This window comes from Myotis nattereri, assembly GCF_964212035.1.
Source record: "Myotis nattereri genome assembly, chromosome: 19".
Classification (NCBI taxonomy): Eukaryota; Metazoa; Chordata; class Mammalia; order Chiroptera; family Vespertilionidae; genus Myotis; species Myotis nattereri.
In genome coordinates this window covers 10669617-10682232 of record NC_138095.1, presented here as the reverse complement: position 1 = coordinate 10682232, position 12616 = coordinate 10669617, and the positions used below count along the sequence as shown (strand labels likewise).

The window sequence follows — 12616 nt, the reverse complement described above, 5'->3', positions numbered from 1 at the left end:
TGTGTGTGTGTGTGTGTGTGTGTGTGTGTGTGTGTGTGTGTTGGGTGAACGTATCGCTGCAGAGCTGTGTCCAGGGCTGTGTTTCTGCAGGTTCTGGGCATGAGGCATGTGGGTCATTGCAGTGAGTGGGACATAATGGGGCGCCCTGGGTCCTTGCCTACCCAGTTTGCTGTTGACTTTGAAAGGGGCCCCGTTTCCCGGCAGCCCAGGCTGAGGTCGTCATTCGTGCTGATGGGACTGCCCCTGAGCTCCTGCAGGTTATTCTTGAGCCTTGAAGACTCTCTCCAGCCTGGCTCTTCTGACTGCCTGGATCCCGTCATTCCTTCTCGGTGGCTCCAGCTGCCACTCCCACCCCCACTTTCAGCCATTGGCTCCCATCCCATCATTCACTTGGGCTGTGTCCCGAGTTCTTGGGATTCTCTTGAAAACTTACGAGGGTCTGACGTTCATTCCTCTTCTTCTTGAAAGGCATCTGGGGAACAGCCATGTGTTTGGGGAAGGGGCTGATTTTAGCCCCAGGATGAGATGAGGGTTAATCATGTGACCCAGCTCTGCCAGTCAGAGCACTCCACCTGTTTCAGGGTTGGTTAGATACCCCAAAGGCCCTCTTCTGGGATGGTGTGCAGCTGGGAGACATGTGCCCTCTTTCCAGTAAGATTGCTGAGGGGATGGACAGGAGCCATTTTGCTACCTTTGAGAGCCCAGCAACAGGAAAGAAAGCAGTGCAGGGGACAGGCCTCCTCAAGTGCTGATGGCACCTGTGAGCTCCTGGATGCAGCTATGCCTGAGGCCCTTGGACTTCTCAGTTACGTGAACCCATTTGTTTCCTAAGTTGGTATTCTCACAGCCAAAATAGACCCAAATGCTTTAACAATGACTTGGATCACTCAAAATCAAGAGTCAATTCATGCCTAGGCCTAGTTCCTGGACCTCAGAGTCAGAAATCAGTACCCATTTTCCAACTTCCTAGAGAGAAGTAGACAAGTTCTACTTTATCTCAAATTAGAAATTCATCTCTTACAATGAACAGATGTGATTTTTTTTTTTTTTTTGCCAAATGAACATATTCTTAGAATGCATGTGCATCCTAAAGTCTTCCTCTAAAGTCATCACGGGGCCTGTCTAAGCACATTTGTTGGAGGAGCACTCCAATGGTGTCCTGGAGGAAAGGGTGTCGTGGAAGCTGGGCTCTACAACTGCTTGAGGTCTAGTTAACATTCCAGTAAAATGTAACCCTTGATAGAAATAGTGCTGAGTGGCTGAAGTCTATTTTAAATAGTCACTAAGATTCAATAATAATGACAGCAGGGCCATCACTTGCTTATATTCTGCCTTTGTGGGAATTAGCAAAGGGCCAGCCATTCTGCAGTCCCTACTGTCAGAGAAACACCGTGGACAAATACACGACCTCCTGTTTATTTGGACGTGGCCTCTGCATGGATTTCCATCTGAGGATGTATGGTCATGTGGTGTCACTAAGCCACCCAGGCTGCAAAGAAGGTGGAGGTAGATACATGAGGCAGCCACAGCTAACAGGCCAGGGGCAGGGATGGTGGCTTTCCTGGGCCAAGTGATAGGAGAGCAGGGACCCCCTCCCCCTCCCCACAAAGACAAGCCCAGGTTGGGCAGTGAGCCCCTCCCTTAGTCCTTTTCTTCTCCATGGGTGATGATGTGCACCAGGTTCTTATAGTCCAAGTTGCCAGTCACATCAGGGGGGAAGGCGGCAAACATCTGGTCAATCTGCAATGAACCAGCAAGAGGTGCAGAGGATGATGGGAGGGGAAGAAGGGAGGAGGGCTGTGTGCAGGGGCAGGCCTGATGGAGAGGCAGTGGGGGTGCGGGTATGGGGTGGGGATGGTGAGGATTCGTGTCAGGGGGGTAGTAGACATGGAGATGTGTCACTAGACCCCCTCCAGGAAGGCCTTGTCACCCAGCTGCTGCAGAGCTGCAGGACCCAAGGTCACGCCCTTCCTGGGGCAGCCCATAGCCTCTGATCAGTGTGGGCCCAGCGTGGGACCTCTTGGAAGGGCTACTCTAGCCACCGGGAGTGTCCACCAGGTCACTCCTTGGGTCAGTATCTCCCTCCAGCCCTCCTCCTTCCTTCCCCTTCCTTCCCAGGTGCTGACCCCAAGGGCCACTCTGTAGGGACGTCCCCCCAGAACCCAACCTGAGACAATAAAACAGGGATCACACACTCAAGTGTGCAAAGGAGCTGGACAGGTTATGTAAGGGAGCAACGTGGGCCTGGTGGGGACTATGGCTAAATAGGGACACATGGGACACCTACAAAAGGGGCAACTGCTCAGGGCCAGCTGCTTATGGCCACGTGGTTAAGGAGATCAGACTCTGAGGGAATCTGAGTCTAGAAATCTAGATTAAAAACAAAACACGCAGTTTCCACATTTAAAAAATATTGGCTAGTTATCTTAAAAAACCATACTGGCTACTAATAGCTAACATGTGATAACATTATCCTTACCACATGTCGGCACTTTACACATACTAACTTGTTTAATCCTCACAGTGTACTAAGGTAGGTTCTATTACTGTCTTTACTTTACAGATGAGGATATTGGGGCACAGGGAGGTTAAGGAGCAGGTCCAAAGGTGAAGGCAGGCTCTTTTAACTGCTTAAGTTTTGGAGAGAAAAATCTAAGTAGAATTTTTAGTAAAATGTGGAACTTGATGGAATCAGGCCTGAGGAGGGACTATTTTAAATAGACTCCTTATGGAACATTAATAATATTGATAAGACTGTTGCTGGTTCATATAGGACTTTTGGCAAAGTATTAGGTGTCCCTTCTTCCAGGCACCTTACTGCCACCTGCCAGAAAATTATATATTCTGATTAAAAAAAAAAAATTATAAAGACACTTTACTGCCATCTGCTGGGAAACTGTTGCAACAAATACACACTCTGATATCCTATATAATAAAAGCCTAATATGCAAATCGATCGAATGGTTGAACTACCGGTGAAACGACCAGTCGCTATGACATGCACTGACCACCAGGGGGCAGATGCTCAATGCAGGAGCTGCTCCCAGCCTGCAAGCCCCAGGCCAGCCACCGGTCACCCAACCAGTTGCCCCACAGATTGGCCCTGGTCGTTGGCCAGGCTTAGGGACCCTACCTGTGCACGAATTTCATGCACCGGGCCTCTAGTATATTATAAGAACAGCTTCCAGGAGAACTGTGTAGTGCGGAGCCTACGTGGCAGTCCGTGGTACCTGCACACCACCCTTCCTCCATCAGGAAATTGGTGCTCTACCCAGGGCTCCCTGCATTGTGCGGGAGGTAGACCTGGAGTCAGACCTGCATTTACTGTCAGTGTTGTCCTGTTAGGCAAGTGACTTTACTCCCCTGGGCCTCAATTTTTCCATCTATAAAATGACAATAATACTAGTTCTGACCTCGTGGGGTGATTGAGAGAATGGCATGGGATAAGGGCTCAGTAAACAATGGCAGGTTCTGTCTCAGTGTGGGTCAGGGTTGTTTTAGAAAAGAGGAAGATGGAGTCCCCGGAAGGGTGATGCCAGGAGCTGGGGTGCAGAGAGCGTCCAAAGGGCCCTCTTACCTCCTCGTTGGAAAATCTCTCCGCCTGTGTGGTCAGCATCTCCTTAATGCTGCAGAGAGAGAAAAGCAGGTGTTGGCTCAAGGTGTGTGTGGGGGAAGCAGGGAGCCCCCATATCCTCCCCCATAGACCCCACTCACTAATCAGCCTTCAGCACCCCTTTGCCTTCGGGGTCAAACACTTTGAACGCGTTGAGGATGGTCTCTTCAGGGTCTGCCCCTGAAACAGAAAACAGGGTTGAAAGGTGCTGCGGGTGGCTTGGAACCTGTTGGACCCCAGGAGGCAGGACCTAAGCCCCCCACCTCCCTCGCCCAGGTTGGGGGGCCAGGGCAAAGGCTATTTTCCTTGGAGAAGAGACCCTACCTTCCTCTGAGCACTGAGCCTTGATATTTTTTAAAGAGTGGGTTAAGAATCCAGTTATTTTTGAGCAAAACTCAAGGTCAAAGGTGGATTTAGATTTGGAAAAACTGGGATTCAAATCCTGACTCCAGCACTTGTTAGCTGTGTGACTTTCTCTGAGCCTCAGTCCCCATCTGCAGACTGGGGAGCAGAATAGATCCCATGCCTGGATGCTGGTAAATGAAGTCATGCGTACAAAGTGTTTAGCATGAACTTTGGCTCAGTGGGTGCCTTGGAGCAACATTAGCTGCTGTCTTTGTTTTTTTTTTGTTTTTTTTTAGAGAAAGATAGAAACATCGATGAGAGAGAGACATTGATTGGCTGCTCCTGCATGCCCCCTATTGGAGATTGAGCCCGAAACCCAGGCATGTGCCCTGACCAGGAATCAAACTGGTGAACTCTTGGCTCATGGGTCAACGCTCAACCACTGGACCATGCTGGCCGGGCTAGCTGCTGTTTTTATTCTTCTCCCCCCCAATGTTACTCTGCCTCTGTCTCCTGGCAATCCTTGTCTATTCTCCTAGTGCTTTCATTCATACCCAAAGATGAAGACACATAAAGACAGACCGACATACACACAGATGCGCACACACACAGATGCACACCCGCTTACCCTTAAGTTTCTCCCCAAACATCGTTAGGAACACCGTAAAGTTAATGGGACCTGGGGCTTCCTTGATCATGTCATCGATTTCCTCATTTTGCACGTTCACACGCCCTAGGAAAGGAAACACACACTCAGGGCCTCCCAGCCGGGACGGAAACAGCGCGCAGCACACTGGCATTTGCCCTGTAATTTCACTTCAGGGAATCTAGTCTAAGAATAATCAGAGACAGAGAGGACCCGCCGGAGATTCACGTGAGAAGATGTTCCCGACAGTGTTATTTATAATAGCCAGGCCAAACTCTGATGTAGGAGGGGTTAGTTATATTTAAAATAGTGTCTTTGGAACCTGGAACATTTTATACAGATATTTTAATATTTTACGCCAATGGGAAATGGCCATCTTATACATTGGCCCTTCTCAGCTGGAGGTGGGAGAGACAGATCAGAGTCCCTGGAGGGTACTTGTTCAAATTATGGCTGCTGTAACCCAGGAGCCTTGGAGATTCTGACATACCTCCTCATGCTAGTCCTTGCCGCAGGCCTCTATAGGACCCTTGAGCAAATTAGAAAAAGATACCCCTTCTTAATTTATTTTTATTCTTTTTAATCCTCACTCGAGGATATCCTTAATGATTTTAGAGAGAGGGGGGAAGGAGAAAGAGAGAGAGAGGGAGAGAGGGGGAGAGAGAAACATTGATGTGAGAGAGAAACATAGATTGGTTGTCTTTGGGTAACAAACCCACAACCTTTTGGTATATGAGATGATGCTCCAACCAACTGAGCCACATTGGCCAGGCCAGGATAATTTATGTTTTAAATATAAAAATCCACAATGGCTACAAACATGAAGAGGAGTCTGTCGAACTGTGCAGTGCACAACCTGTATTGCTTGCTGTTCACAGTGACCCTGAGCTCTAGGGATCGGAGTGTGTATGTGTGTGTGGAGGGGGTGAGTGGTAGCAGGTGGGACATGTCCTATATAATAAAAGGGTAATATGCAAATCGACCAAACAGCCGAACAGAGGAATGACCATCCGGATGACCATCCCGGACCACGCTATGACACCCACTGGTGCTAGGTCAGCCAAGGTGGGTGCGATGCGATTGGTTGGGGGCTCAGCCATTGTCCCATGATTGCCCCACAGAGGGAGGCCCACGCCACTGGCCAGCGGGGTGATCAATTGGGGAGCTCCATGATCGCCCCAGGCCACTGACCTGTGGGCTGTGGTGGGTGGACGGGGCCTCCCTCTTCCAGGGAAGCCTGAGTCCTGGGTGCTGGCTGCCGGAGGACAGCCTGGGTCCTGGGTGCCAGAGGGAAGCCAGTGCCGGCAGCCAGGGGAAGGAAGGCCTACTCTCGAATTTCATGCATCGGGCCTCTAGTATATTATGAAAAAACTCCGTGCACTTATGTTCACATTTAAGATATACATTTTAAAAAGCTGAATCCAAAATAGAATGATTCCAATTATTAATCTCCCCCTCCAATATACCTAGAAAAGACTTAGAGGCTGAAATGTTAACAGTGGAGTGTGGCCTAAAGGGTACTATTGTTTTCTCCTTTAAACTTCTCTAAATTTTCCAAGTGTCCTGTTGTGAGCTGGCACTGTATTCAAATCACACACACAAAAAGTAATAAAAAGAAAAGAAAAGATATGAGGACATGCAACAGTTAAACTCTTCTTTCCTATCCTCTGAAATTTGTCTTAAAGGTCAATCATGGTTGAGCTGTTTCTCTGGAAAACGACAAGCTCTTCACTGTTTCGATGGTCCCACCTCCTGGTCCTCATGGGCGTGGGATGGACCCTCCTGCAGGCCAAGAGGGGCAACGTACCAAGAGCAGCAAAGGTGTCCCTCAGATCGTTCTTGTCGATGAAGCCATCCCTGTTCTGGTCCATGATGGTGAAGGCCTGTGGAAGGGAGGTGGTTGGCTGGTCAGCTCAGGAAAAATCGGGGGGCAGGAGCCCAAGAGGCTGGGCCAGGGGGTACGGGAAGTGGGATTCTGGGATTTTCAAGGAACACTGAATAAATCCAGAGTCAAAGATTTAAAACAATCTGGCAGTTCCTCAAAATGTTAGGCATAGAGTTACCGTATGATCCAGAAACTCATCTGGCAGGTTTCCAGTCGAGAGAATTAGAACCTCTGTCCACACAGAAACCTGAACATGAATGTCCACAGCAGCACGATTCATGTTAGCCCCAAACCGGAAACAGCCCACATGTCCACCAGTGGATGGATGGATAAACAAAATGTGGTCTATCTATACCAGGGGTGAGGACCATCCGGCCTGTGGGACATATAAGGCCCTCAAAATCATTTGGTCTGGCCCTGCCAAGGCACTAGGGGTGAATTAATTAAATGTTTGACCAAATATAGCAGGCTATTTTTTAAGTTGATAATTTTATATGGCCTGTGAATGATGATATAAATATCCAAATGGCCCTTGGCAGAAAAAAATATTCCCCACCCCTGATATACAATGGAATACCATTCAGCCATAAAAAAGGAAGGAAATAATGGCAGGTACTACAATATAGGTGAGCCTGGAATCACGATGCCAAGTGGAAGAAGCCAGGCACAGAAGGCCACATATTGTGTGACTCAATTTCTATGAAATGTCCTGAGTAGGCAAATCCATAGAGACGGAAAATAGACCCGTGGTCACTAGGGGCTGAGCAAGAGGGAAGCGTGGAGTGACTGCTGACAGGTATGAGCTTTCTTTTGAGGGCGATGAAAATGTTCTGAAATTAGATAGGGATAATGGTTGCAAAACTCCGCGTCTGTACTAAAGAGCCCCTGAACTGTACACTTACTTTTAATTTGCCAATTTGTGGTATTTGTATTTCTATAAAGCTGTTATTGAAAAAGAAAAGTTAAAAACCAGGGTCTTGTGTCTGCCCCCCGACTCGCCAGCCCACATTGTCTGTAAAAGACAGCTGGTAGTCTTTCTCAGCTAGCTGGCAGGGAGACTCCAAGAGCTGTGTAAATGCCCAGGGATTTTATAAATGACATGTCATCACTATTTTTTTTTTGAGTTCTTTGTGGCAGCTGGAACCCTGTCCCCTGTCCCCACCTCCAGCAGCTGATCTCCTCTCAGAGGTTGGGATGGGGTGAAGGAGAGGGGTGGTGGCTTTTTTCTTCCTGGAAGGTGACTATTTTAAGTTCAGATATGACATTTCATCCCAGGAATTCCTCTTTCCCTGGTGGCCTGTGGGACACAACATTCCTGTGACTGAAAGTTAGTGGGGACAAAAGGTGCAAGTGTGCACATCCCATTTGGATGCCCCAGTGGTCTCCCCTTTGGTATAAAACACACTGGCCGCTTTAGCAAAGCTTAGCGTATTTTCCTCTGAAGGGCAGGGTCTGGGAGCATGGGTGCCTCAGTATGAGCCAATCACAACTGCTGGAAAAAGAATTAATTGTCTGTCTTTCTAAGCCAGTGGTTCTCAACCTTGGCTGCACATTAGAATCACCTGGGAATCTTTTTAAAATCCTGATTTTTGGGCCTCATCCTCCGGAAATTCTGTTTCCTTGTGATGGGGTGGGGCCACAACATTAGTAACAAAGAAACAGAATTTCTGGAGGATGAGGCCCAGAAATCAGGATTTTAAAAAGATTCCCAGGTGCTTCTAATGTGCAGCCAAGGTTGAGAACCACTGTTCTAAGCCTTCAGACGGTGGCTTCGTTTTGCCTGATTGGTACATAGTTTACTTCGTTAAGCACAGTCCCGGAGAATGTGATAGGGTTTCAGACCTCGCTGGTACTCAACAATCAAGGACTGTAAAATTTGAAATCCAAGAGATACTGTTTTCCATCTCTCAGATTGGCAAAAATATTTTAGACTATTGGCCAATGACAGAGATGTGAGAGAAAAAAGTACTTTTTCCTCTTGGGGCCAATGGGAGGAGGAATTAGCATTTCATTTCTGGAGGACAATTTGGACCAATGAAACATCAATGTGAGAGAAAAACTTCTAATTGGTTGCCTCCTTCATGCACCCTGATTGGGGAATGAACCCACAACCTTTTGGTATACGGGATGACTCTCTAACCAATTGAACCACTAGGCCAGGGCTGCTATGTATGTATGTATGTATGTATTTAATTCCTTTGACCTAGCAATTCTGCTTTTAGGATTTTATTCCAAGGAAATAACCAAAGATACAAGCAAAAATGTGTTGCTTATGAAAAAATAAAACATTCTAAACACATGTAACATCCCACTGTAGGAAGTGGTTTAAATAAATGATAGAAAATGTTGATACTGAATTGCTCAAAGAAAACTACCAGACACTCATTGGCAGGTGCAGAAGACTATAACTTTGTTTAACAAATATATATAACAAACATGACTAGAAGGCTGTATACCCAAATGTTAACTGATAATCTATCTCTGGGTTGTAGAATTATAGGTCATTTGTGTGTTCTGAAAATTTTCCTACATTTTCAACAACAACAACAAAAGCTTTACTGTGATGATTAGCAAAAGTTATTAAAAATCTGGGGTGGTGTGGAGGCTAAAGACATCTAAGCAAGAGGTTCCCATGGGGAACACGGAATGAGGGGAAGGTGCCCCCCAAAGGGTGGGAATCTGCCTCCAGGCTAATGATTCCATAGCTGCACCCACCTCCTTAAATTCCTGGATCTGGGTCTGTTCAAACATGGAGAACACGTTGGAATTGGCGCCCTCGGCTCTCTTCTTGGCTTTCTTGGGTGCCTAGAGTGGGGGGGAGAGGCATCGATTAAAAGAGTCAGAAATTAGAAAGTTAGCTCCGGCCCTGTCTCTGGGTAAATCTCAGCTGCTCATCTGTAAAATGGGGGTATGGTGTCCACAATCCTCTCAAAACACTGATGCTGGAGGGATAAATTGACACAAAATGACATTTCTCAAAGGCCCCCCTGGTTCTGGTGGATCATAAGAGATTGAGGATCTTGCAGCAGGCTCCTTTTAAAAGCTTGTTCGGCTGGTGTGGTTCAGTGGTTGAGTGTCCACCTATGAACCAGGAGGTGTTGAAATGATTCCCAGTGAGAGCACATGCCTGGGTTGCAGGCTAGGTCCCCAGAGGGGGCGCGTGCAGGAGGCAGCTGATGGCTGATTCTCTTTCATCATGATATTTCTGTCTCTCCTTTCTTCTCCCTTCCTCTCTCTGAAATCAATAAAAACATATTTAAAATATTTTAAAACTAGGAGTTTAGGTGTGTCTCTGGGGATGGAGCCATGCTTCCAGATCAGCCCCCCGCAGGGCCCAGCTGCTTTTGTTCCAATGCATTTCACAGAAAGTTCAGTAATGCACAGAAGGAGAATTGATTGGGGGCGGGAGTCAGGCTCACGAAACCATGAGGAACGTCGAGATGAAATGACACTTTTTCAGGGTGTTAAAACCCAATCGCTCCCCCACCCACACACACCATTTCCCCCTGATCCAAATGGCAGCGAAATCTCTCTAAATGTTCCGGCCTTGCACCACACAGACAGTGCAAAGAAGACTTTAAATAGTCACAGCTTAAACACGGGTACATACATTATTTCATTCAATCCTCGTAATTGCTCTGTCAAGTAGATGCTGTTATTACCGTCACCTTTTTACTGGGGAGGCAACTGAGGCTCAGGGAGGTTGGGTCACTTGCCCAAGGTCACAGAGCAAAAAGCAGAGCTGGAGTTGAACTTGGGCAGTCTGGCTCCAGGGTCTGTGCTCCTGACCTCTCTCCTCTGCTGGCCCTAATTTGGGGGCTTCCTGCTTCGGGAGGGAGACACCTAACTGAACTGCGCCTGGAGAAAGGTTTTAATTTTGCAAGTTCAAAAGGTGAAAACAAAAAGATCTTTTCCCCAGCTGCCCGAACAAGAGAAAAGAATTACAATTTGATCCTTAAAAGCGTTCAATCCCATTTTGCAAGCCCTGGGAGTTATTGATTCCTCCGGAGGTCAGTAGACAAGCCATAAAAAAGCCAACTCTCTTATTTTGTTTTTGCAAGTCCCCGGGAGCTGCTGTTATTTGTGGCTTATCAGGGCATTGATTGGGGATCCTCTATGCGGACACAGCCAGCAGCGCTTTCCCCATCGGAGCCTGGGGTCCTCAAAAGCCACTGCCCCTCCCCCCTCCTGCCCCCTCAGTCCTTTGCTTATAGGGGGTCCCCTTCTCATCCACCCAGCAGTACTCACCTCCGGGAGCCCTGGCTACTCACCATGGTGGAAAGGACTCAGCGCTGGTTCCCTAGAAGAATCCCACAGGCTGCCCACTCTCCTCGCCCGAACAATAAATACTTCCTCCCCATGTTTAAAAATAACCGCATGACCACTTTTGGCAGTTAATAGGTAAGGCCCCCCCCACCCCACCCCATGCCGTTCTTCTGAAGTAAGGGCAGCTCATTCGACACCTGGTGACACTTGAGACCCAAAAAGGCATTCAAGGTTAAAGAGGCAGGCGGCTGGGTCACGGGAGAGATGCTTTCCGCAGCGCTTGGGCGGGCGACACTTGTGCTTGTCAGTTTTGAGATGGAAAATGGCAGGGAGAGGGGATGAGAAGTCTCACATGGTCAGGCACAGGTCCCATCTCAGGGCCTTTGCACCTGCAGGTCCCTCTACCTGGAATGCTTTTCCATCCGACATCTGCCGGGCTCCCTTCCTCTCCTCCTTCAGATCTTTGCTCAATGTCACTCTCTCAGTGAAACTCCCCCACCGCCTGATTAAAGTAGCCATTCACGCCTGGAACTCTGTTCTCTGTTTTTCTCCACAGCCTTTCTCACCCCCTAATGCACTATGCACCACAGCGTGAGCGGAATTCACTTATTTCTGTTGTTCAGTGTCAGTAGACAGCTCCGGAGGGCAGGGTCCTCACCATGCTCTCCCTGGCTCCCGCTCATGACCGGCACAAAGCAACTGCTCAACAAATACTTGCCGGTTACTTAATAACTCACTTACCGAGCACTCACTATGGGCCAGGCAGGTTCTCGGTAAATGGCAGTCATCACTCACTTTCCTTCTCGGTGGAAAAAAAAAAAATTCATATTGGAGGCACAAACCCAAGAACCATTTATTGCCTGGACAAAAAGAGATGTTTTTTTCCCTTTCTCTAGTTATACATGGGTTAGAATTACCCTGAAGCACCTTCTAACAGAATCTTTAATAACAAAATACGTGTTTTGTTGTGTATTCATAGGCGTGTACACAGACACTCAAGTGGCACCTGCACTGCACATGCACACGCACACGCATGCACAGGCAAAACACTCCCATGCACCCATGCACACACACATTGGCACGCGCACTCACACACATGCTCAGGCACACAGACAGGTCAAGAGCTTTTCTGCCCACCATTCTCTGACAACACGCTGTCTGAGGGTCCGATGACCTCTGAAGCTTCACTCAGGTAAGGGACCCACACATCATAAACCTCAACCTGACAAGAGTAGGAATTCACCTTCAGCTGTAACGTGGTGGCACAGTGATCTGTTTTGATAGCACAGCAGTGTATTATTTCATTATTTTTAAAGCCCAACTATTGGTTTACTACATAAAACGAAAGCTGAAGCAAACAAAACTTAGGGAAACACAAGCGAAACCCAAAAATGACTTCCTGGACTTCAAGACCTGATTTGTGACCTGAAACAGTGAAGGAGGTGAATTTCCAAAAAGGATGTTGCAGTCCCCACAGTGGCTGGGAAAAGGATGTGCAGGGAACACCTCCGAGTAAAACCACCAAGAGACGCCAATCATAGGCCAGAAGGAGAGGCCGAAAGCGAGCCAGCACGGCTGATCCTCAACCAACGCCAGGGTTAGGGGTGCTTGCCCCCCAGGAAATCCGTGCATAACTTCTGACTCCAGACGGCCCTTCGCATAGGCCAGTGGTTGTCAACCTTGGCTGCACATTAGAATCATCGGGGAATCTTTTTAAAATCCTTGTGTCTGGGCCTCCTCCTTCTCCGGAAATTCTGTTTCTTTGTGATGGGGTGGGGCCACAACATTAGCAATAAAGAAACAGAATTTCCGGAGGAGAATCCAGGCACCAGGATTTTAAAAAGATTCCCAGGTGATTCTA

General features: G+C 47.9%; 1 protein-coding gene across 1 annotated transcript; it reads right to left on the bottom strand.

The window, feature by feature from the left end:
- Positions 1-1401: 1401 nt before the first annotated feature.
- Positions 1402-10889, bottom strand: MYL2 (myosin light chain 2). The gene is made up of 7 exons (XM_081114034.1): positions 10761-10889; positions 9205-9294; positions 6412-6487; positions 4587-4691; positions 3715-3793; positions 3578-3626; positions 1402-1740 (listed from the first exon to the last, which is right to left on the bottom strand). The coding sequence occupies exons 1-7, from the start codon at positions 10761-10763 to the stop codon at positions 1642-1644; spliced, it is 501 nt and encodes a 166-aa protein (XP_080970160.1). The 5' UTR covers positions 10764-10889; the 3' UTR covers positions 1402-1641.
- Between the last annotated feature and the right edge of the window lie 1727 nt (positions 10890-12616).

Coding starts and splice junctions, on each gene's coding strand:
- MYL2 (XM_081114034.1), bottom strand. Junction 4,692..6,411: donor GGACACCTTTGCTGCTCTTG/GTACGTTGCCCC, acceptor TTCCTTTCCTAG/GGCGTGTGAACGTGCAAAAT. Junction 3,794..4,586: donor GTTTGGGGAGAAACTTAAGG/GTAAGCGGGTGT, acceptor TTTCTGTTTCAG/GGGCAGACCCTGAAGAGACC.